This window comes from Galeopterus variegatus, unplaced genomic scaffold, assembly GCF_000696425.1.
Source record: "Galeopterus variegatus unplaced genomic scaffold, G_variegatus-3.0.2 Scaffold4123, whole genome shotgun sequence".
NCBI lineage: Eukaryota > Metazoa > Chordata > Mammalia > Dermoptera > Cynocephalidae > Galeopterus > Galeopterus variegatus.
This window is the reverse complement of record NW_007730234.1, coordinates 8,930-35,328: the sequence shown is the minus strand read 5'-3', so window position 1 is coordinate 35,328 and position 26,399 is coordinate 8,930. Positions and strand designations below refer to the sequence as shown.

Below are 26,399 nucleotides of genomic sequence, written 5' to 3'. Positions count from 1 at the left end.
AGCCTGGATCCGCCTGAACCCGGATCGGAACAGAATTATTCTCAATCTGCAGGCCCGCTCAGAGGGGTTTAGTTCCTCTCGTGTAAGAAACGCGCGCATGCGGCTGACGGAATGACGCTAGGGGAGGGGCCCTCCTCTCGTCCCGCCCATGAGCTTCCGGTTCGCGTGCCGTACGGAAGCGTGGTCGGCGCTGGGTTTGCGAGCCGTTCGGAAGTGTGCTTAGGCTTACCGGAAGTCGCCTGCTGAGATGATGGCGGGTTTGTCAGTGCGAGACCCTGCGGTGGATCGTTCTCTGCGTTCTGTGTTTGGTGAGAGGAATTCGGTGGAGCCAAACATAGGGGAGGGACAGAAAGAGGCAGGGAGTGGCGAGGAACGCCCCCTCCCCACCCCCACCTATCCGTGAATCACGACGGGAGCCGGCGGTGGGTCAGGCGTGCAGCTCTCCCTACTACCTATCTTGTGGGGCTGCCAGGCTGGTGGACTCGTGAGCAGAGATGCTCCCCTTCCCCCGACGTCTCGCAGGCTTTCCGCAGTATCGTTGAGGAAGTTAGACTAGCGTTCAGCTTCTATGCGTTTCTGCATTCGTGAGCTTCAATTGTCTAGAAGAGACGGCGCGTGGCAGCAGCCCCCCACTGTCCCGTACTACTTCTCACACTCATCTGTGCATACATATTATATGCTGTGGGTATAGAGCCCTGTGTCCACTTCCGGCCCTCTCCTAAAAACTTTCATCCTGTGCTTTTATCCGTAGCCTTTGAGTTCATCGATAGTGGTAGCGGCCACCTGGCGTCTTGAAGTGGATTGTTAATAAATGAATGAACGAACGATTAAGACCTCGTCAGAGGAATTTTAAAGAGGATCGAAACTATTCTGAGTAATCTTTTCGGCTGAAATAAGTGGTGATTTTAAAGCACCTTTTGAAAGGGACATGATAGAACAGTTCCGAATAATTTTTAAACATCTTCCACTACATTCATGGTCATTCTCCCCTAAGTATGTGTGGAAATACAGACATATGAACCTGTTTTTAAAATTATAATATTGCTGTTTTTAGTAGTCACTGATAAGACTTACAGACCTTCAGGTAAATACTGATGCCTGAGTATTTATTTTCACCAAAGTTAAGGAAAATCTAACGCTTGTCAGATCAGTCTGAAAACTGACATTTAGGAGTACCTACACCTTTTGTATTTAGTCTTAATGGCTTATTTCCATTGTTAAGAAATCTGAAGAAATACAAGGGGATTGGGAGAACACTATTTTGAACTAGTTAATATATATTCAATGATATAAGTAGATACTTTACGTTTTCACTAAAGATCTAGGTTATAAACTCAGAATTTTAATATGTATTTTCTTCCTCAGTGGGGAACATTCCTTATGAAGCTACTGAAGAGCAATTGAAGGACATCTTTTCTGAGGTTGGACCTGTCGTTAGTTTCAGGTGAGATCCCCTTTTACTTCTTAATGGGAGTTTCTTAAAAATCACCACAAATTTGGCTCTTGTAATAATGACATGTTGGTTCTTTTTACCGGTGACTTTTCACATGCATTTTATTTTTGTAACAGCTTTACTGAGGTATAATTCACATACTATACAATTCACGTTCATTCTTACCTAAAAGATATGTTTTTTTTCATTAAAAATGTTTAAAAAATATTTCAGTGAGGTAGTCAGAGATATAAGGTTATATATCTTACCTTGTGGCAAATTAGAGCATGGCAGTATTAGCAGGACCCCTGTCTGTGTGTAACATTTATGCCTGACACTTGGTTCTGCTCTTCAGATTGGTATATGATAGGGAGACAGGAAAGCCAAAGGGTTATGGCTTCTGTGAATACCAAGACCAAGAAACTGCACTTAGTGCTATGCGGAACCTGAATGGGCGTGAATTCAGTGGGAGAGCACTTCGAGTGGATAATGCTGCCAGTGAAAAGAACAAAGAGGAGCTGAAGAGTAAGTATAAACCCAAGTTGTATGCAGTATGAGTTCGTAAAGAAGATTTTCCATTTATGATATGTCTTAGAATATGCTGAAATGGTTGACCACACAGCTTCTTTACTTGACCAACCTGCAGTGCCTGAGTTAGGGAAGTGTATATCTTTGAGAAACAAGGTAAAAGTTGACTTTAGAAATCCTTCAGTTGCCAAGGAATTGAGTCCTAGTTAAAAATGAATTCAGGTTCACCAAGTCATTAGTAATGCTAACTATATCACTAGTCACTTCTGTGACTATGTTGCCAGATCTATAACTTGTGGGAGTACTAAATCATTTTTATGGCTTTTTTCATGAGGTTAAAGATTCAGTAATTTTGTTTTGAAGTTAGCATCTTTTTATATTTTAAACCTTTTGCTTCTGAAATGACTTGTCAAAAGAAGTCAATTTGCCTAGTTCCCTAACTTAGGTCACTCTCACTTTCCTCCACAGAACAAGAGACTTTCAAATCATTTATTTCTCATCTCCAGAGAATTTAAAGTTATCTATCAATCCTTACAGCAGCCCTGGAAAGTAGATACTTAAAGTGATTTCACTTTTTATTTTGCCTCCCTAACTTTCCTGCACTTTCTTCCTGATCAGGCCTTGGCACTGGTGCCCCTGTCATTGAGTCGCCTTATGGAGAGACTATCAGTCCTGAAGATGCCCCTGAGTCCATTAGCAAAGCAGTTGCCAGTCTTCCACCAGAGCAGATGTTTGAGCTGATGAAACAAATGAAGGTAGGAGGAAGCATTAGGTTATGAATAAAGCAACTCACATCATATTTTTAAGGAGTCAATTCATAAAGTTAGTGGAAATGGTTTCCCAAGATCAAATAGAAATTGCATTTATAGACCACCATTTCTTGCACCTTCAATATTCCATATAGGCACAGTATATTTTACGTCTCGTGCAAAGAGTTTTCTATTTTGGTACACAAACACACCTACCCAAGCAATTTGGTTGGGTTTTTGTGGCCCAAAGATATGTAGATATTAAAATGTGGCTTTTTTCCTAAATGAGAGTATTACAGTATTTGGAATGCCTCTTCCTTCTGTTGCCCTGCCGTGATCAAGATTTTGTGTGCCATGCAAAAAGCAATAAACCTTAAAGAAACAGCCTCTTTAATTTTACATTTCTCAGGTGGGAATGGCTCTAAATCACTATCAATTTCTAAGTAATACATACTGAACCTGATGATGAATCTGCTTATCTTCTCAGCTCTGTGTCCAGAATAGTCCCCAGGAAGCAAGGAACATGTTGCTTCAGAACCCTCAACTGGCTTATGCTTTGCTACAAGCACAGGTAGTGATGAGAATTGTGGATCCAGAAATTGCCCTGGTGAGTGCTTCTGGTTCTTTTCTGAAAATGGTAGGGTAAACCTTGAGTGGGATAGGAACTACCTGATTGCTTTGTTAAACAGACAGCTCATAGATTTATCTTTTCACTTTTTAGAAAATTCTGCATCGCCAAACGAATATTCCAACGCTGATTGCAGGCAACCCTCAGCCCGTCCATGGTGCTGGGCCTGGCTCAGGATCCAATGTCTCAATGAATCAGCAGAATCCTCAGGCCCCACAGGCCCAGTCTTTGGTAGGGTTTTATCCCTTAACATTTCTTTTACCTGTCTTAGAATGTCATTGTTAGAAGAATGGTCAGGAACCAGAGATGATAAAATTGAAATTTCAATTTCCTGGCATAAAAGCAGTTTCCAAGTTGCAGAGTACATGCCATCTTAATGAATATGGATTTAGTTCCAAGTCTGTAAAACAAAGAGATCTTTCCCATATAACCTTTTCTTATAAGCAAATTTTGTGTGTATGTATATGCTTGGCACTGTGGTTGGCACTTTGTTATACCATATGCATTATCCTTCAATCCTCACAGCAATTGTATGAGGTTGGCATTCTTGTTATCTCCATTCTTACCAATGAAAAACATAGAGCTCACTTTCCAAGCATAACACAAAACCCTGAAGCCATAAAAAAAAATTGATACATTTGAAAACTAAAAAATTTTTATATAGAGAAAGAAATAAACACCAAAGACAAATGATAAATTGGTAAAAAGTATTTGCCACACATATGATGGACAACAGGCTAATTACTTAATAAAGAGCCCTTAGCCTGTTCAAGAATTTTTTTTTTTTGGCCTTTTTGAGACCGGCCGCACCGCGCTCAGCCAGTGAGCGCTGTGAGCGCACTGGCCATCCCTATATAGGATCTGAACCCGCGGCGGGAGCGCTACTGCGCTCCCAGCACCGCACTCTCCCAAGTGCGCCACGGGCTCAGCCCTCCAGAATTCTTATTGCCGCATTATAATAGTGAAGCATTAGAAACATCCTAAAAGTACATCAGTGGAAGAATGGAGAAAATGTGGTATATTTATTCAATGTAATACTCAACAACAGTTAAATAAACTATATGTATCAACCTGAATGGCTTTTAAAAACATGATTCCATACAGCAGTTAAGATGAACTAGGATACATACTCGAAAACATAATACCATACAGAAGTGAAATTAAGTGAATGTGGAAGCATTCCTGAAATATGGTATATATGTGTGTACATAAATCTCAAAAATATGTTGAGTGAGTTGCAGAAGAATATATTTAGTATGTGATGATTCATATAAATGTTCAGGGCCGGCCTGGTGGCGCACTGCTATAGTGCGCCGCTTGGGAAGCGCGGCAGCGCTCCCGCCGAGGGTTCGGATCCCACATACAGACCGGTTCCCGCTCACTGGCTGAGCGAGGCGCGGGAGCAACACCGAGGGTTGCGATCCCGTTGGCGGTCCTAGTCCGGTACGGGGGCGACACTGAGGGTTGCGATCCGTTGCCGGACACGGAAAAAGACAAAAAGGAAAAAAATAATAATAATAATAAAAAGAAAATAAATGTTTAAAATATCTATAAAATTTTTGGTGGTTTTCTAGGGAGAAAGGGATACAGTATGCAATTGGGGAAGATGCAGCGATACAGGATATCTTGGTTGTATATGTAATTTATTTCCTAAACTGAGTGGTTATTTTATTTTTTTATGCAATTTGTATATCTACAATTTTTCATAATAAGCAAAAAAAGGCCTCCTATAAATTAGTAAGAAAATTATCAATAATCCAGTAGAAAAATGAGCAGTGGACATAAACAGTTTACAAAAGTGGAAATATAAATATAAAGTAAATATATGAAGGGGCTGGCCAGTTAGCTCAGTTGGTTTGAGCATGGTTCTGGTAACACCAAGGTCCGGGGTTCAATCCCTGTACCAGCCAGCCACCAAGAACAAAAAGAATCCCAATAAAACCAATTGAGATCTTTAAAAATAATAATAATTTTTTTAGAAAAAGAAAAAGTGTTCAACCTCAAAATAAGATAAATGTAAATAGAAACTATAATAACCTACCATTTTTCACCTATCAGATTGGCAGAGGTAAACAATTTGAATGGATTATACAAAGACAGGGCAGGGGTCAGCAAATATTTTCTTTAAATGGCCAGATAGTAAATATTTTTGGCTTTGCAGGCCATACATAGGATCTCTGTCACAACTACTCTTCCATAATAGTGTGAAATCAGCCATAGATGATAGGTAAACTAAGTGCGTGATTGTGTTCCAATAAGACTTTATTTATAAAAGCAGGCAATGAGCCAGATTTGACCCGTGGACCATAGTTTGCCAACCCCTGCTCTAAGTAAATAAATACTTTTTTAGAGCTAGAAAAGAAATAAACTAAGGCCCAGACAGGTTAATTGGTCCCAAAATAACAAAACTGTAAATGGCAAATCTAGGATCTGAAACTGGTTCTGTCTGATCTTTTAGCCTGTTTTCTCTTAACCACCTCCATATGCAATTTCCTCTTTTTTATTTTAGAGTTTTGTTTGTGTTCTCTAAGCATATATATGTGATATTTTTATAATTTTATTCTTTATTTATTGAGCTCTTTCTATTCCAAGGGACCATTCGGTTCTCTGGGGAATACACAGATTAAAAAGATAATACTCCCTTTCTCTGAAGGAGCTTTAATGTAGCATTTAAAAAAAATTCACATTCCCCCCAAACCAGATTTATATCCAAGGACAGGAGTAAGAAAAGACTGGTCAAATTAAAAATTTTTTCGTCTTAAAAATGTGAACTGCCAGCATTTGATTATTCTTAAAAGGTCCCAGTTTTCTCCTTTTCTTCTTGGGTTCAATATATTTTTTTTTTAAACTCTTATTGCCAGGCCTCAGTCATGAAGTTAACAGTACATACTGCCTTGCCACACAGATTAAGATTTGTCCATCTCTACATTTAGAATATGCTCCATTTTAACCATGTTCCATATAACCAGGCTCATGGCATGTATTGCAGTTTGCTTCTGTGGAATCCAAAGTGTGTGATAAATCCAGTGCTATATAAGACATGCTATACAAAAGGGATTTTTGGTAGAATATTTGGGACTGTCAATCTGGAGAGGATTTTTGAGATCATAGACTTAGTGTATTCAGTCTCCACAGAGGCATGTACATATTCTGGTTTTTCTCTTGGTCAGGGTGCAATACATGTCAATGGTGCACCTCCTCTGATGCAAGCTTCTATTCAGGGTGGAGTTCCAGCACCAGGGCAACTACCAGCCACTGTCACAGGACCTGGCCCTGGTTCCTTAGCTCCTGGAGGTAAGTTTCATTTAGAGTTTTCACCATCTTGGTACTTTGCTAAAGTTTTGTCATAGCAACTGCCACAGTGCAGCCAAATTATTATATGGTAATGGGATATTGATATAAAATTAATATACTGCTAGAAGGAATATATCCTAGGTGGAGGAAATAGTTGATTTCTTATATACAAATCCTATATGTCTGATTATGAGAGCAGGTAAAGGGACAGTAAAGTGGAAAAGTACAGTAAAACTTCCAAATTAACAAGTGGAAAAATGGAATGAATGGAAACTAAATCAACCCAGTAAAAATAGAAAAAAGGAAAGGACAATATAAAGTAAGTAACAATAAACATAGAGTAAGATGGAAGGAATAAAAACTAGCATCATCATTATTCTGCTAAATGTGAATGGACTGAGTTCTCCCATCAAAAGCCAGAGACTATTAGATTAGGTTAAAAAGCTCATGAAGAAAACAGACAAAAAAATACATGATCACATTTGTTATTATTATATTTAATAGACATAAAATTACATTTCAATACATATGATCAGACCAAACAACAAAAAGAAGAAAGATGAAATTAAAAATTGTATACAGTATTGAAAATGTATAGATAGGTAATTAATAGAGTATTGCTATTACACTTGTAACTTTTGTCATTCAACTAGCATAACAAAAAGTTGTGTGAAATAGTGACTTTCCATATGAAACACCTGTATGAACACACAGTGTATTATCAATATTTAAAGTTTCTTATGTGACAAACTTGCTTCTTGTTAATTTATCTAATCTGGGTTAGATTGACTATAACACTACTCACAGGGCTAATTTATTTATTTATTTTTAATTTAAATTTAAATTTATTAAAATCAAATACAATTTAAAATTCATTTCCTCCTCAGTCATACTAACCACATTTCAAGTGTTTATAAGCCCTGTGTGGCTGATGGCTACTGTGTAGATCTAGCTCAAATTCCCTGGACTTATAGACAAAAGAAACTGAAGCCCAAAGAGGTTACATAATTTGGTTAGGGTTGTTGTCAGTTGGTAGTGAGCCAGAGCTAACTCAAGCTTTCTTTTTTTTTTTTAAAGATGACCGGTAAGGGGATCTTAACCCTTGACTTGGTGTTGTCAGCACCACTCTCTCCCAAGTGAGCTAACTGGCCATCCCTATATAGGGATCCGAACCTGTAGCCTTGGTGTTATCAGCACCACACTCTTTCAAGTGTGGCCAGCCCTGAACTCAAGCTTTCTAACACTGACTTTTCTAACACACCATGGGTAGGGAGGCACTGTTGAACTGATGGGTTGATTTACTGGCACTTTTTGGGTCATTCCACAAACTGACCACATTCCCATCCCAGCCCTCTTTCTACTTGGTTGAACTTTCCATGGAGATTCCTGCATCCTCATACAGGGGCTAACTTAAACCTAAACTGTTCTGTTTTGTAGAGAAACCAGTCTATAGAGCTAAGATGATGAGGAATGGAAGAAGAGATTTTTAAAGAAATTTCAGCAAACTCACAATTTTCATTTATCTGCTTTATCCTAATAGAGCTATTGTTAAATTAACTTTCCGTGAAAGAAATGGATTCTACATACATTTTTAAGTTATAGGTACCTTATAACTTACCTTAAAATATCACAAGTTGTAATATGGTCCTACTGCACATGACAAGTATGCAACACATGACATATGAGGCCTGTTGCACAAGATAAAAAACACTCAGACTGGTCTATACCCTGTTCAGTGAGACAAGTGCACTGATCATACATTTGGGTGTCATAGCAGTGTCAACTTGCTATGAAAGTTTCTAAGTGTCTGCTCTCCATTTCTGTACTTATCATGAACTTTTAACATACAATTCATAGATTAACACCATCTGTGGACCACACTTTGAGTACCGTTGTGCTAGTGGACAAAAATTAAATAAGGACATTGAGGAATTAAATAATAGAATCAGTAAGTTTCATCTAATATAGAGAGGGAGCCTTATATCTTTTGACTAGAGAATAAACTTTTTCCTCCCCCAAATGACCATGGAACAGTTAAAAAAAAAAAAAAAAAAAGACTATGTACTTTGCCATAAAATAAAACCTTAACAAATTCAAAAAGGAGATTTTTACAGACTATAGTCTTTCATTATAACCCAAGAAAATTAGAAATAATTAAAAGGTTACTGAAAAAAACCTTTACTTGGAAAATTAAGGAATATACTGTAGGTAATCCTTGAATTAAAGAAGAAATGAAATTTATAAATTATCTAAAAGACAACAAAAAGTAGTGTATATATACTTCACACAAAAAAGTATGGGAAATAGTGAAGGCAGTGCTTAAAGGAAAATGAATATCCTTAAATGCCTGTATTATTAAAAAATAAAGAACTCTAAGTACTAGTTTTAATGAATTAGAAAAATAATAAACCAGAATATACCAAGAGGAGGAAATTAAAGATAAAAGTTGAAAGTAAGTGATGGAGTTTGGATGTGTTGTCCCCTCCAAAACTCATATGGAAATTTGATCCCCAATGTGGCAGTGTTGGAAACTGATTGAGTCATGGGGGTGGATCCCTCATGAATGGATCAATGCTCTCCCTGGGGGAGGGGGGATAATGAGTGAGTTCTCACTCTGTTAGTTCCCGCAAGAGCTTGTTGTTTATAGGACCCTGGCACCTCCTCTTTCTCTCTCTCTCGCTTCCTCTCGCCATGTGATCTGCTTGTACCTGCCGACTCTGCCACTTTCCGCCATGAGTAGAAGCAGCCTGAGGCCCATGCCAGATGCAGCTGTCCCAGAATCGCAAGCCAAATAAACCTCTCTTCTTTATAAATTACCCAGTTTCAGGTAATTCTGTCATAGCAACACAAAACAGACTAAAACAGAAAATTGGTACCAGGAGTGGGGTGTTGCTATACAGATACCTGAAAATGTGGATGCATTTTTGGAGTTGGGTAATGGCCAAAGGTTGGAGGAGTTTGGAGAACTTAGAAGAAGACAGACAAAAGAAAGTTTGGAATGTCTTAGAGACTTATGTGGTGGCGAGCAGAATGCTGATAGAAATGTGGACAGTAAAGGCCATGCAGACGATGAGGTCTCAGATAGGAATGAGGAACTTATTGGGAATTGGACTAAAGATCACCCTTGCTACACCATAGCAAGGAATTTGACTGCATTGTGTCCATGCCCTTGGACTTTGTGGAAGGTGGGACTGAAGAGTTGTGAACCAGAGCATTTGGCCAAAGAAATTTCTAAGCAGCAAAGCATTAAAGATGCTGCATGGCTACTTCTAACAGCCTACTCTGAGTTATGGCAACAAAGGCATGACATAAAGCCAGAATTTAAAAAGGAAGCAGAGCATAAAGATTTGGAAAATTTGCAGCCTGGCCATGCAGTAAAGAAGCCGAGAGCCAGAGAACAATGCAAGGGTGAAGCAGATAAACTGGTTGCTAAAGACATTATCTTGGCGGTGAAGCAGCCAGATGCTAATAGCCAAGACAATGAGAGAAAAGCCCTGAAGGCATTTCAGAAGTCTGGAAGGGTGCCCCACCCATCACAGACCCTGTGGCCTAGAAGGACTGAATTATCCTGGAGGATGGACCTGGGGCACAGCTGCCCTCCGGATGCTGCTCCCTGCATCCCAGCTGCTCTGGCTAGAGCGGCCCCAAGTGTGGTTCATGCAGCAGCCCTGGAGAGTAGAAGTCCAAAACCTCAGTGGCGTCCACATTGTGTAAGTCTGCAGGCCAGCAGGATGTGAGAGCAGTGGGGGCGTGGCAGCCTCTACTCAGATTCCAGAGGATGTATGGAAAAGCCTGGGGACCCAGGCAGAGACCTGCCGTAGGGGCAGAGCCACTGCTGAGGACATCTACTAGAGCAATGCCGAGCAGGAAAGTGGGGTCAGAGCCCCCACAGAGAGCCCCCACTAGGGAAATGTCTAGTGCAGCCAATGCAGCAGGGCTGCCGCCAGGACCCCAGATCTTCGGGGCCACTGGTAATATGCAACGCAGGCCTGGAAAAACCACAGGCACCAGCATGGCCCATTGGGCTGTGCCTGGCAGAGCTGTGGGAACAAGGCTGCCTGATGCTTTGGGGGCCCAGATGCCCAATTGTGCCCAGGATGTAGGACTTGGAGTCAAAGAACATTGTTTTGGAGCTTTAAGTCATAATGTGTGCCATGCTGGGTTTTGGACTTGTTTGGAACCTGTTTTTCCTTTCTTCTGGCCTATTCCTCCCTTTTGGAATGGGAATGTGGACCCAATGTCTGTTCCACCATTGGATCTTGGAAGTAGATAAATTTGGTTTTGTTTTTACACGTTCACAGCCGGAAGGACTTTTGCTTTTGGTCTCAGATGAGACTTTGGACTCTGGACTTTTAAGTTGGTGCTGGAACAAGCTAAGACTTTTGGGACTGTTGGGATGTAATGATTGTATTTTGTATGTGAGAGGGACATGAGTTTGGGGGGGCCAGGGGTGGAATGATGGAGTTTGGATGTGTTGTCCCCTCCAAAACTCATGTGGAAATTTGATCCCCAATGTGGCAGTGTTGGAAACTGATTGAGTCATGGGGGCAGATCCCTCATGAATAGATGAATGCTCTCCCTGGGGGAGTGGGGAGTAATGCATGAGTTCTCGCTCTGTTAGTTCCCATGAGAGCTTGTCATTTATAGGACCCTGGCACCTCCCCTCCCTCTCTCTCTTGCTTCCTCTTGCTGTGTGATCTGCTTGTCCCTGCCTGCTGCCTCCCACTTTCCACCATGAGTAAAAGCAGCTTAAGGCCCGCACCAGATGCAGCTGTCCCAAAATCATAAGCCAAATAAACCTCTGTTCTTTATAAATTACCCAGTCTCAGGTAATTTTGTTATAGCAACACAAAACGGTAATTTATAAGGAAGAGGGTTTTATTTGCTTGCGATTCTGGGACAGCTGCATCTGGCATAGGCCTCAGGCTGCTTCTACTCATGGCAGAAAGTGGCAGGCTGCCGGTGGGTATGAGCAGATCACATGGTGAGAGGAAGCAAGAGAGAGAGAGGAGGTGCTAGGGTCTTTTAAACAACCAGCTCTCACAGGAACTAATAGAGCAAGAATTCACTCACTACCCCTCCTCCCCCAGGGAGAGCACTAATCCATTCATGAGGGATCTGCCCCCATGACTCAATCAGTTTTCAACACTGCCACATTGGAGATCAAATTTCCACAAGTTTTGGAGGGGACAACACATCTAAACTCCATCAGTAAGTATAAAAGAAATTTAAATAATTAAACTTTCAAGTGATATTATTTGTGTTTGTGTTATTTATACTCTTCTGAATTTATTAAAACTTAAAACTTGACTAAGATTTTTGAAATATACTGTAAAAGCTCTTTGACAGTTGATGAGAAGAGGGAAACGACCTAGTAGAAAATTAGGCAAAGAAAATGAGTAGGCTCTTTATAGAGCTCTTTATAGGCTCCAAATGGTCAGCAAAATCAAATTTAGTTATAGTTAGGGGATTACAAATTAAACAGTGAGATTTCAGTTTACTTAAAATCATCAGACTAGCAAAAGTTTCAGAGAGAGATGACACTTAATATTGGTGGGGAAAGTGGAACTCATATTGCTGGTAGAAATATGAAGTTTTTCAGCCTTTTAAGAAAGTAGTTTACCATTAAAAATTCATATACACTTTGAGCCACCAATTCCACTTCTGGGAATTTAGCCCATACAAATAAAAGTGCCAGTATGTTGTAGTGGATAAAATAAGAAATTATGCCCGTGATGCCTTCTGCTATTCCTTCCCTCAGATCCTAAATCTTTGTATTGTTTTGGTGATTGGTCTAGATAAAATGATTAGAATAAAAAGTTATGGCTAGAAGAGAGCTTTGAAATCATTCAGACCAGTGTTCTCAAACTTTAGTGTGTATTAGAATCACGTGAAGGGCTTATAAAACGCAGATTGCTAGTCCTCACCCCCAGACTCTAACTCAATAGGTCTGAGGTGGGGCCCTGAGAATTTGCAGTTCTAACATTCCCTGATGATGCTGATGCTGCTGGTTTGGGGATCACATTCTGAGAACCACTGGTTTAGATCAGCTCTTTCACTTTACAGATGAGGAATCCCAAGAATGTGTTAATTTTTTTTTTTTTTTTGTCCTTTTTGTGACCAGCCGGACCGTGCTCAGCCAGTGAGCACATCACACTGGCCATCCCTATATAGGATCTGAACCCGCGGCGGGAGCGCCACTGCACTCCCAGTGCCGCACTCTCCCGAGTGCGCCACGGGCTCAGCCCAGAATGTGTTAATTTTTATTAAGTCACTAGTTTAAAATCACAATTACTTAGCAGCAAGGGCAGGTTAGCACCCTGTTCTTTGGGTTCTTAATCCATAGCTCTTTGGTGCTTGGCATGTTAAATGAAATAAGGGAATGTGACATGTACTTGCTATTTTAGGGAAGTATTAATTAACTGCAAACATATCAACTTGTCTTTTCTTCCCACCGCAGCATATATTGCTCCTTGAGGAAAAGAGAATTATTGCTGTGTGGAAAGAACCAGACAAGGATGTGGTGTAGGATTATTCTTGGTATAGCAATTATCATATCCCAACTGGTTAAAGTAGACTAGTGGCTCTCAAGCCTATTAGATCCACTGTCCCCTTTTCATAACAGATATTTTGCAATGACTCTACTATTCTGAGATCAAATGCACAGGAAATATAACCTATATAACATGATTTCAAAATCAGTATAATGTCCTAACGATAACATAAAGGAAATATAAAAGGACAGTAATTTATAGTAAACAAAAATTTCTTAATGTGCAAGTGTTCAGGCACAACTACAATAGAAAACAATGTAGTAAGGTGCTTACACCTACACCATGAATATAAAAGCTAAAAATGTAGACAGATGCAGGCATGTTGTTTTGGCAACTTAAATACTATTAGGACTGTTGACAGTGGTGATGTGATTTTCTGAATTGGTGAAAACTCATGATAAAGTTTTTAAAACAAATAGCAGTACCCATAATTTACTTAGTAATTACATTTCTGGAAAATTCAGTGTATATATATTAAACAGTGCAAACAACCTTTGTGTTTAACAAATAAAACAGACTTGGGTTCTAAATTTCGATGACTATCAACAGGTTTTCATTTGTATGAATATTCAATGAGACATTTGGAAGTTTTGTAAGATACAGGGTAATTCTTGGTTTTGTGGAGCTGTCTGATATATTGCAGGAAATCTAGTATCTCTGGTACCTTCTCATTCAATGCCAGCCATTCCCTCCCACCCCCCAGTCTTTATCGCAACTGAAACTGTCTATCCACACATTTGCAAAATACCCGTGGGAATAGTCCCACCTCCCATCAGAGGAGGTCTGTGGGTAACTGGCATTGTTTTCCTGTATTACAGAAGAGCTTCCTGCCAAGGTTTTGATAACCAATGAGATAAAGTATTCTTATTAAACTCACTTTTCTGTCACTGAAGCATAAAGTATACTAACAAATCCTATCTTCTATCTAATTGCATTGTCGAATAATAGTTATCATCTTCCTTTGTAGGTTTTTGTTTGTGGGGCAGAACGAAGAAATTTGTAAACCCAACCACTGTTGTAATTTTTTCCCACCATCCTAATTTATGTTTTTATTTTCGTCCCTTTATCTTCTAGGGGGAATGCAGACCCAGGTTGGAATGCCAGGAAGTGGACCAGTGTCCATGGAACGAGGACAAGGTGAATAAGTATTAATTTCTGATTAACATGGACTGGACTTGGAAATGTTCCATATCTGCACTGTCAAATCCAGCAGCCACTAACCGCCAGTGGCTATTTAAATATTAAGTTAATTGAAATTAAATTGAAATTAAGTAAAACATAAAACTCAGTTCCTCAGTCACACTTGCCACATTCCAAGTGCTCAATAGCCACATGTGACTAATAGATATCATACTGGACATTGCAGATATAGAATCTTTCTCTCGTCGCAGAAAATTCTATTGGACAGCACTGGTCTAGTGATTCAGAGCCCAGCTCTACAAGAATTGATGAAGCAAATGGATCCTTTGTTTCCTGATAGTCTAATGATTCCATTGACATGTTCTCTTTCCCTCTGAATATCTGTTGACAAAGGTATTTTAATAATGAGCATGTAATAATGTGGCTAGATAGCTAGAAGACTAGACTTAAACCCCAAAGAAAACTGAGGGGATCATACATCTATGAAGTCCATTTGATAAGTGTCTGTTGTGCTATGGCAGTAACACTGTACACAATAGCAGCAGCCACTCCAAAATCTTCGTCTTATTTCTCCGTATTACTGGAGTTTGAAGGAAAAGAAAATGCGGTGGTTCAGTGGAAAACAATGCTAGGAGGAGAGAAGGTGAGATATGTTAGGCACTTTTTCATAAACAGCCTTATGAGTTGGGTGGCAACACCTTAGTTTTACAAGTAAAGAGTGGAAGCTCAGAGTTTTAAGTTACTCAAGGGGACAAGGTAAGTAAATACAATGAGTAATGTGGACTGGATTTGGTGCTCTCATCCTCTCTTCCACCTAATTAGTGGCAGACCTAAGATTCAGAAGTCTCTGATTCTAAAATCTGTCCTCTTTCTCTCACTCCACACTGCCTCTGTTAACTTCCAAAAATATTCTTCAGTGTCTTCTACTCTTAATTATTGGGTCCCTGTGATGGGAAAAGACTGCATTGGACAAGCATAGAAAAGCTTAAGTTTTTTCTTCTTAGCATATGGCTTATAAGTGAAACCCATTTAAAAAGCAAAATATTAAGATAAAGCTTATGGTTTGTACACTGGGTTAGTTGCTGAAGTGAAAGAACTAATAATTTTTTTCTTGGTAGATGTCTGGCAGCAGGATAAACTCCTGGCCAAATACCTCGTCATCTCTCTCAGCATCCCACACTTTTGTGCTATTGTGCATCCCCCCTCCCGCTGTCTCCCACCACTGCCAATAGATCATGTATGTACGCCAAAGTATTTTTCCAGTAGTGAGAAGGGATTAGGGCTTCGGTCATACTTCTACGGCTCCCTGGGCCATCAATCAATCAGTCAGGCTTTAGCAGTGTAATGCATAGTTCACAAGACATCTTCCTTCCTGCTATAGTTATCTTTACCTTTCTGGTCAAAAATTAACAAAGGGAAATGACTCATGTTTTGAGGGTATTTCAAGGATTTCTTCATGAAGAGACAAATTGAGATGAGGAAGCAAAAATCTTGTAATTTGTACCTAGTTTGTCTTACTTTTTCTGGAATCCATGCTTCTTTTGCACAGTTGTAATGGTGAAAAGTGAGAGATGTTTGAGAAGATGCTTCTTGCTTTCCTACCACCTTTGTTTAGTTTCAGTGCCCTTGTTATCTCATCAGTCTTTGTTTGCTGTTGTCATGATGTTTGTTTATTATCAAAGACTTGCTGTGGCAGAAGATCTCTTGTGGTGTGATATTCTCTTTCCTCGTCCAAAGTTCATTTACTGCATTTTCCCCATTTGAAACTTTTTTGATAGGAGAAACTTTTGTGCTTTAAAATATGACAAAAATAGTACTACCTCACTTCTGTTATGGCCTCTCCAGAATAAGTCTCACCTTCCAGATTCAGTGCAATTTCTTTCATGTTTTGCTTCTGAAAATATTTTTATGTTCTTTGCTTAACTAGAGATTCAAAACCATCCTTTTTATATTTTGTTTCTTTTTTTTTTTTTAGCGGTCCCATAAGGAGATTTAGGGGGAAACGTAGTAGTTGCAGAGGTAAAGATAGAAATTGGCTGATTATTCCTGCCCAGATAAAACCAGTGGCCCACAGGTTTCCCTTTAGCAAGCTATCTGGTCAGAACAGAACTGTTTCAGATATCCAAAAGACCTAGTATGGTTTAGGAAGATTTTGTAGCCTGGGGCAAGCTAATGAACTCTTGGCTCTTTAACTTACATGTGTAAATCTCCAGTCCCGCATGTGTGTGTTTCTGCATGTGTGTACAAGCTATTTTAAGTGTCTGCTCTTTTCTCCTTTTGAACTTACTGCTTACCTAGGAACCCTACAGCACTCGCCCGTGGGACCCGCCGGGCCTGCATCAATTGAGCGAGTTCAAGGTACCCATTGTATCTGCGGGTTTCCTTTTGCTTGTGGTGTTCAGGGTGGGACGTTGAGAGGAAAAGAGCTGCTTGGCAGTCATCCTCACGTTTAGAACCCAAAAGGGTAGTGTTTTTGGGTTTTTGTTTTTAATTTTTTCCTGTTGAGGCCACAAACCTAAGATTGACCTCTTCACACAGGGCAGAGAACATGGATGATATGGGCATCTGTCCGAGGCTGTACTCCCTCCCTACTGGTGTCAGGAGGCTTGGATGGAATAGCAGTCTGTAAGGAGACAGCGGGTTCTTGCAGAGCCATGGCAGTGTTCACATATGCTAAGATGCTACCTCTCTTTTGTGACTCTGGTCCTTGAACTAAGATTGATTAGAAGGAAAACCAGAAGCATAAGTTTCTTCAGGTCACAGTGCTAGTCCTTGGCAGGTTGCTCCCCAGTTTGCTCTTTATATAATTCCATCCATACCTCTGACATGGCACAGATTCTGCCTACACCCTGCTTCTGTTGTTGAGCTCCAAGAGGATTCTGCTGTGGTGAGGTTTCACTCACTCTAAAGTGTCTGAATTATGTTGTCAGTGGTATATAGAGTCATTTCTTGTTTCCTTATGTATCCTTCACAGCAGTAACTCCCTGTTTGTTTCCCTGTCAGTGCCGATGCAAGACCCCAGAGCAGCTATGCAGCGGGGATCCTTGCCTGCCAACATCCCAACTCCTCGAGGTCTGTTAGGTGACGCTCCGAATGACCCACGAGGAGGCACTTTACTTTCTGTAACTGGAGAGGTAGAGCCTAGGTAAGCACAACACAGAGGGAAACAGTTTGAGAAATTAGGATTTTCCCTTCTTTTGAGAACAAAGTCTTCCCGTACCAGTCGTACCTGTTTGCCTATTTCAAAAGATAGTTAAATATTCATGGCCACTGTCCAAAACTAAGCACATCTCCTAAGGAAAAACTATGTAGCTGAGTATGTCATTTTGAGCTAACCATGAGTGCTATATTTTCAGAAATTGGAAATTCTATATGTGAATAGGGAAAACTTGTGGTAATATTAATAATAGCAATAATAATAATAATTGACATTAATGGGCATCATGCTTCTGATTCTGCTGTGAGTAGTTTACTTAGTTCCTCTCATTAAATCTATACAACAACCTTGTGAAATGGATACCATTGTAAGTCCCATTTCATAGATGAAGAAACTGAGTCATAGAGAAGTTAAGTAAATGTACCCAAGATCACACAGCTAATAAGTGATAGAGCCTAGATTTGAACCTATACAGTCTGAATCCAGAACCCATGTTGTTAAGCACCATACTGCATACTCATACACATAATGAATATCTATTAATTCCTCTCCGAATTATGAGTGCCCCAACCAAATATGAAATTCTAGAACACACGGATTTACGTTTCTATAGCTTTTCTTCAATCTGTTCAGTGTTATTCTCTTGTTCTCATTCATAGACTAATGTTTTTATCAGTTCTCTGTCGGATGTTTACTTACTGATCTTCTGATTGACACTTTTTTGTTGTTTTGTTCTGTTTTAAAATATAACGTTTTTCTTCTTCTTTAGAGGTTACCTGGGACCACCTCATCAGGGTCCACCCATGCACCATGTACCCGGCCACGAGAGCCGTGGACCACCCCCACTTGAGATGAGGGGAGGGCCATTAGCTGAGCCCAGACCTCTAATGGCAGAGCCAAGAGGACCCATGCTAGATCAGAGGGGTCCACCCTTGGATGGCAGAGGTAAGGGGAGACCACATCACCAGGCTGACTGGTAGTTGTGGGCTGATGATGAATGTGGCTGTCTTAGGCTGTAATCTGGGATAAAGAATGTTGGGTCAGTAGGGTCAATAAGCATTTTTAAGGTTTATCTACAAATCTGAGAAACTGGGAAGGAAACAACAGTCTCATATAGTTGAGAAGAGATGTGACTAGAAGAATAGATTTCTTTCTTTCTTGGATTGTTCTTATAGTACAGGTGAGTAGCTATGTAATGATTTTCTTACAACTTTTTTTATAGGTGGAAGAGATCCCCGAGGAATAGATGCACGAGGGATGGAGGCCCGAGCCATGGAGGCAAGAGGATTAGATGCCAGAGGATTGGAGGCCCGTACAATGGAAGCCCGCGCAATGGAGGCCCGTGCGATGGAAGCCCGCGCGATGGAAGCCCGCGTGATGGAAGCCCGCGCGATGGAGGCTCGAGTGATGGAAGTCCGAGGAATGGAAGCCAGAGGCATGGATACCAGGGGCCCAGTGCCTGGCCCTAGAGGACCTATACCTAGCGGAATCCAGGGTCCCAGTCCAATTAACATGGGGGCAGTTGTTGGCCCCCAGGGATCCAGACAGGTATATGTAATATTCACTTCTGGCATTTACATGAAATCTTGATCTATTCAGGAATTGATTATTAATCCTGATTATTACTGCCTTCTGACTTGGGCTCTTTTTCAGCTTGTTAGAAAGGGAAGACTAGGATCTCCCTGTAATTTTTCTGTCCCTTATGGTAGTGATTTTCTGGCCACCAGGATTGTAGTCCAAAAGAACAATCTTGTTCACAATTTTAGTAGCTATTCCATTCAGAGCAGAGCCCCTGAAAATTTAGGGGTTAGAGAGTACCCTTCGTGGGGGTGCAAACCAACATCACATACAAGGTTTTTTCCAAAATAAGACTTACCTGGGTCTCACCCCAGGCCTAACTCTCAGAGTCTCTGTCAGTAGGATCTGGGCATAGATAGTTTGAAAAACCTCCCCTACAATGTGCAACCCTGACTAAGAACCACTGGGTTGGAGTATATGAAGAGCTATTAGTGGTCATTTAGATAATCTTAGGTTTGCAGAAACTTGGGTTAATTCGCTGTCATCACATAGCCTAAGTGAACAGTGGAGTATGAAAGGTAATTTACTAATGAACACCTTAAAAAGGCTGCGGAACTGAGGTCTTGTCTCCTGTCCTTTATTTGGCTCTCTCCAGCTTATGTGTATATGGTGGTCTATGGTTATCCTCTCCTTCATCATCCCCAGCTGGTTGTGAGGAGGTAATATGTGTGTATCTTCCCTGAATTTTTATATGTTGGCACCTTTGTTTTCCTCTAGCTCCTCCACCTTCCTTTTTCTTCCTTCTTTGTTCTTCTCTCTTTCCTCTACTGTATGTTTATGTGTCTTCCTCCCCACATGTGAGTGTGTGCGTGTGTGTATGAGAAAGAGAATGTTAGAGCTGGAATGAAACATGTCAGTCATCTAATTCCTTCATATTATAGGTTTGAAATCTGAGGCCTCAGAATTCAGGTGACTTTACCAAATCCACTTAACTAAAAAGTGGCAGAGCGGGGAATAGAACCCACTGTCTTTTCCACTCTACTACTCTGTCCTGTTATTTGCACCTTTGTTTTTGTGTAGATGTGTAGGTATGTCTACCTCTTTCTCTTTAATAAAAAATAAAAATACGTTTTTTTCTGGTATGCGTAGAATCAAACTATTCTCTATTGTTTTTCAAGTTTTGCTTTTGAAAAATGCACTCGTGGGCCCTGATTTTTACTGTCCTCTATGTTCACTAGCCTCATAATAGAAGTGGTTTTTATGCACTCATTCAGTCATTCAACAGATGTTTACTGAGCACCTACTATGTACCGAACATAGACCTAGGTACTGGGCATATAGCAGTATGAATAGAACACAATCCTTACCTGCATGGAGGGCTTATATTCTAGTTGGGGAGACAGACAGTAAACAATTACCATAATATGCTTATGTAATTCCACTCATAATTCTGTGGAGAAAGACATTGAAAGTAATGGTTGGAAGACCATTTCTGGATAATATCTTGCTACTTTTTCTCTGCTAGTGCTTGAACTCATAACTCTGTAATACTAGGTTGATATAGTTTTTATTAGTACATTCTATAAAGCCAATTAGATCCAAGGTGGAGAAAATAAAAATTCTGTCTTTAACCTTTTTAAATTTTTTCAAATCAATATATTCACGTATAATTAAGTATATTTAATGCATTCACTCATCTATAAGATAGTACATTCAGAACCTCACTTCCACTCCTATACCTGACTCTCCTGTGACCCCCCAGCTCCTATAGATAACTGCTTTTATTAGATTTTTTACATACCTTTCCAGAAAATGTGAATTCTTATTTTTCCCCCTTTTACTGTTTTGCACCTTGTTTTTTAACTTAATCATATTTTAAAATCAACTCCATGCCACCCATTTGGAAACTTGTGGGTAAAAGGTTTATTATTCCCTAGAATGATTCTATAATTTATCATCCAAAGAAGGACACGTTCGAGAATGAAAGAGTGCTGTTAATAATTTACTCTGGAACAAAAGCATAAATTGGGACTGTCTTAGGCAAACCAAGATGTATGGTCACTCTTGCTAGTACTTCTCTGCCTATAACAGGCACTCCCGGAAACTTAAAATGCCCCTGATTGAGTGTTTAGATCACATTACAGTACCTCAAATTAGTATTGACCAAAGCTTCAAAAAGATTATATTCATAGGTCTTTTAGATCTATAACAGATTGTTAAAGTTCAGACTGGTCTCTGGATTCAGTATTGATAACAGAACAGAACAGTGGTAATATTCTAGCAATCTGTACAGAATTATACTAATGCTTCATCTATCCAGTGTCTTTGCGAGATGAGAATGCACGTAAGAGAATGTTCCTGATAATATAACTATTCTACCAAGTTTTTAGGCTATTTTAATGAAAAATTATTTCTAAGGTGTATTTTATGCTTCCTTTCTTTTTTTTTTTTTAAGAGATGACAGGTAAGGGGATCTTAACCCTTGACTGGGTGATGTCAGCACCACGCTTACCCCGTGAGCAAACCGGCCATCCCTATATGGGGTCCGAAACCATGACCTTGGTGTTATCCGCACCACACTCTCCCAAGTGAGCCACAGGTCGGCCCCTATGCTTCCTTTCTTAAACAGGATACAAAAAATGATTTTAGTCCTTTTTGATTACTCAAGGTCATAATTAAATAGATCCGTTATTGTATATGCTATAACGTAAAGTAGTTATCTTCTTTTTGGTTTCTGGTCTTCTTCAGTGTCAGGCTGTCACCTGGCTCTTCACATTGCTGTCATGGTTTCTGCTCCTAACAGTTGTTTATCCATATTTCTTTTATACTTTGCTGCTTCTAATATGCTGGGGAAGCAGATAACAAGTTTGTTAACTATTTGTGTTTAATAAGAGTACGTAAGCTCTGGGTGAATGCCTAAGTGTGAACATAACTCTAGTGTAGGGACCTTCTTACAGTTGGGTGCTCAGAGACCTTTTCCTTGGGTTCTGGTAGTCTTCCAAAGGCTTGAACTTACTGCAGATCTAAATTACTGGTAAGTGTGATATAACTTCACTTTGTTATTTTACTTGGATCAATTATATTTCTTGGTCCAGATTTAGCAGAAAGTGTCTGCTGTATATTCTCTATGGGAAGCTATAAAAAGCAAATTTGGGGCTAATAACAATCTTTTCCCCAGAGGCCTTCCCATCTCCTTTCTGCCTCTCTGACATTATGATCATCTCTGCCTTACTTGTGGGATAGGTCCATTTGGGACAAACTACCTGTGTCTGATTGAACTAGAGGTAGGTGGTAGCCCTGCAAATGCAGCTTCCCCAGTGGAGTAGCACACATTTTTTCTAGAATCTGTTGGCTTTCATTTGTGTTTCCATTGAGAAGTAAATTCCAGGGTGCTCTCAGTTTTCCCTGTGCTTATTTGCTGAATTTTAATTTGATGGTATCCAGTTGTGCTGTGTGATATTTGTTGATGATGCTAGAACTCTTGTAAGCAAGTATGTCTAACTTGCTGGTTGATCTCTGGCTAAACCCTACCTTCTGCCATTGCTAACAGTAGACAGTAATCTTCAGAGTCATTAATTTGCTTTTTTTTTTTACCCATATCCATATAGAGATTACAATTTTTCACATTGCTGTTACTTTATTTGGGTTACCTATGTGTCAGGAGGTCCGAAAGTTTCTCCTCCTCTTTTGGTGCACATAGGTCCCAGTCATGCAGGGAACAGCCATGCAAGGAACAAGCATGCAGGGTGGAAGCCAGCCTGGTGGCTTTAGTCCTGGGCAGAACCAAGTCACTCCACAGGATCACGAGAAGGTAAGCAACACTGTCTATTTCCATAAGCACAAATCTAGTCTTTTTGATTCCTCTTTTCACAGTTACCATGTGGCGATCCTGGGTCTTCAGAGTCCCTTTGGAGGTGATGTTTACTCTAACTTAGAACTCTTTTGATGATCTTGTCACCTGAAAATTTGCGGGCCTGGTCCTAAAGTTCTTAAGTGGATGTAAATGGCAGCTTATCTTGCATTTCAGACTCATCTGCCAATAGCGGTTTTTTTCATGCAGGCCAGATTGATCTGAAAATCCAAACCCCTTTCTTCCTCTTCTTTCTACCTTATCCCTAAAAACAATAGCAGATTCCCCATGAGTATATCTTTCCGTTTTAATATTTGGCCATTGTGGGGAACTCATATCTAATGGAAAGACTAAAACTTATGAAAAGGAGAAACTTTCAAAATAGGATTAAAAGTTGAAGAACTCCCAGAGCTCACAGATACCATCTTAGTCTGCAGGAACTTGAGTTCACAAAGGTGTCTGTTTTGAATCATCTAATCTTAGGTATTTTAACTTATACTTGTTATTTGCATTTTGCCTTTTCTTACTGGATTTTTGGTTTTGGGGGGGTTTTTTGTTTGTTTTTGGTGGCTTTTGTTTTTTGCTTTGTTTTGTTTGTTTGTTTGTTTGTTTGTTTGTTTTGCCTGCTGTTTGTTTTCTGTGTGTGAGATGTCCTTCCTTTTTCCATTTTGCTTCACATTTCATTCCAGTAGCTTTTGGGCAGAAGCTGGTGGCACTTTTTTTTTTTTTTTAGCTTCCATCATTAAAACTCACTACTTTTTTTTCCCTCTGCACAGGCTGCTTTGATTATGCAGGTTCTTCAACTGACTGCAGACCAGATTGCCATGCTGCCTCCTGAACAAAGGCAGAGTATCCTGATCTTAAAAGAACAAATACAGAAATCCACTGGAGCACCTTGAAAGGTGAGCAAATTTAATCACACCTGAGTAGGACTAGCTCATTGTGTATCTTGGATATGTACTTTCAACTTTAACCAACAAGATTATTTTCTCCGAGACCCTCAATCCTCTTAGCTAGACTCTCTTTACCCTTCAGTACATCAGCCCATATAGAAATAAGGTGAGGCTATAGAACATTAGTTCAGTTGTTGAATTGCTTATAATCTTTAACCTTCCATTCTTAATGTATGATCAGTTTAACAAAATTAATCAGATACAGAAATATAGAAAGTTAAAGGTAAAAATCCCTGCTTCTTCAATCTCATTCCCCAGACAGAACCTCTAAATATAGTTTGGTGTGTATCCTTCCAGAATCAGTTGTATTATTTTATTCCAAACTGTCCTATCAAAATGGAAAAAATACAAAGTAGTTCAATAAGATGTATAAATATTTTAGTTTCCAGTATATGTTTTATAGTGAATATTTTGATGTTAAACTTCCACAGCACATAATTTAAGGTAGTAAGAACCCACCAACACCATCAGTTTCTATACATTTTGGAGATTGCTATACACTGCTCATCGGTCAAGTAAAAAGGATACAGGTAACCTTCCTCATAAATAATCATGTGCCTAACTTGATTACACATATTGCTGTTTCTTTGTGTTACAAGATCTTTGTATTACGTAAACAATTCTGTTTTCTAAAAAACAGTATAAAATTCACATTGTCCCAGTATTGGCTGGAATATTACATTTTTAATTTCTACTTTTTACCCCATCCATATTATAATTCCTGTTCGTATGTTATCATATAATAGTAAACTCATTTATACTAATTAGCAGTCTTAACTAAATATATTGTATTTTAATCCATATTTTAATGTTTTTAAAACATCCAAACTGCAAATATGTATCATGTCTATATTTAGACTTTAAATGACAGAACTACATAGTAATAGGAAACTATCATAGACAGATGGCTGTCGAGACTTTTGGTGTGACTAGTACTTTAACTTTTTATTTCAGATACCCAAGCATTCTATTTTCTCCAGTAAAAGCATAGACTATCTATAGTCAGAGGAATAGATAAAAACTATTCCTATCGTTTACTTTTTCTATTTTATTTATGGAAGAGAAGGCATTCCTTACAATGTGAGAAAGTTACTGTTTTTGGATAGTTGAGGTAGATATGTTTCTGAAAGTTCTTTTGTTATGTATTCTTACTTATGAAATAACTCATTTAAAGCCTTGCATATTAACTACAGGGCAAGGTTTTTGTGTGTTTGTTTTTTACCTTTTATTTTGATATAATCACAGACTCATAGGAAGGTGGAAAAATAGTACAAAGAACCACATGTACCTTCACTCAGCTACCTGCAATGATAGCATCTTAAATAGCTGTCATATAATATTTTTTTGCATTGTAGTACAAAACCAAGAAATTGACATTGGTACATTACTGTTAACTAGACTACAAACCTTATTCAGTTTTCACCACTTTTTTAAAAACCTACAGTAATTTGTACATATATTTGTGTAGTATTGTGTGGGCAAAATTCTACTGTATGTCTACTGATATTTATGCATACTGTGGCTGACGTGTTGGCCCTCCCTCCATCCTATCTAGCTAGTTGTGATCCATCTCTGCTATCACTGACAGGCTTCTATACCATTGCCATTAGGGATCAGTGGTTCTCAACCAGGGCCAGTTTTGCCCCCAGAGGGACATTTGGCAATGTCTAGAGACATTTTTGGTTGTCAAAACTTTAGGGAGTATGGTATGTTACTGGCATTCAGTGGGTAGAGACCAGAAGTGCTGCTACACATCCCATAATGCACAGGACATCCTCCCACCCCACCATCCCACCACCTTCTCCCATAACAAAGAGTGCTTTGGTCCAAAATGTCAATAGTGCTGAGGCTGAGAAACCCTGCTTGCAAGACATTTGCTTTGGGGAAGCAGGAGACAGACATCTTAGAAATCTGTCCTGATAATTTGATCTTAGGCATATCCTCCCTCCTGCAGCTTTTTAATTTTTTTCCTGATGTTTGGGGAAGAGCACTTTGTCTCCACTTTTAATGACTTTCTCCCAACTTTTTCTCACAGGTTTTCAAAAATACCTGGCAACAAGTCTAGAAATTAGTTCCAAAACTTTGTTGAAATGTTGAAAAAAAGATGACTTCTGCATCCTAACCCTGGAATGACTCAAAGTGGCGCCAGGTGGAGGACTCCTATCACCTTCTCTCAGAACAAAATCAGTTCATTTTGTTGTCTTAGTTTGTATATTTTCTGTGACTTGAAATAAACTTTGAACACAATTTTAGTACACTGCAAATTGATATACATGACCTTTTTGCTTTTAAAAAGCTGAACACCAAGGGTGAAACCTTAGATGCGTTTTCTACCCTTAACTGCAGTATTGTACTTTAATGTTATATTGCCATTGCTGTTTTTACTTTAGATTGACCATTTATTCTTTTCGATGATATTTGAGAATTTTTCAGAAGCAGTGTTTTCTGGAACTTAGTTTTTGTTTAGTTTGCTTCCAGCAAGAATAATAAGGCTTTACCCTCTGAAAACTTTCTAGAACTTCTGAGTCTTCTGGGAGAAAATAGCATGTGTGTAGAGCTGTAAAATGGTCAGAAGGCCAACAAAGCAAAGAGCCTA

The 26,399-nt window shown here is 39.4% G+C and overlaps 1 protein-coding gene across 3 annotated transcripts; it reads left to right on the top strand.

The window, feature by feature from the left end:
* Window positions 1-193: 193 nt before the first annotated feature.
* CSTF2 (cleavage stimulation factor, 3' pre-RNA, subunit 2, 64kDa) lies at window positions 194-26,067 on the top strand. Of its 3 annotated transcripts, none has more exons than XM_008586797.1 (15): window positions 236-308; window positions 1,366-1,444; window positions 1,788-1,957; window positions 2,579-2,715; window positions 3,197-3,316; window positions 3,431-3,568; window positions 6,508-6,631; window positions 14,260-14,322; window positions 16,624-16,683; window positions 17,329-17,470; window positions 18,252-18,427; window positions 18,705-19,030; window positions 22,701-22,811; window positions 23,627-23,752; window positions 25,839-26,067. In XM_008586797.1, the coding sequence occupies exons 1-14, from the start codon at window positions 248-250 to the stop codon at window positions 23,747-23,749; spliced, it is 1,830 nt and encodes a 609-aa protein (XP_008585019.1). In that variant the 5' UTR covers window positions 236-247; the 3' UTR covers window positions 23,750-23,752; window positions 25,839-26,067. The 3 variants fall into 3 exon arrangements, with proteins under 3 accessions (XP_008585020.1, XP_008585019.1, XP_008585021.1); XM_008586799.1 differs by lacking the exon at window positions 236-308 and adding an exon at window positions 812-874; XM_008586798.1 differs by lacking the exon at window positions 16,624-16,683 and having other exon boundaries at window positions 194-308.
* Window positions 26,068-26,399: the final 332 nt, after the last annotated feature.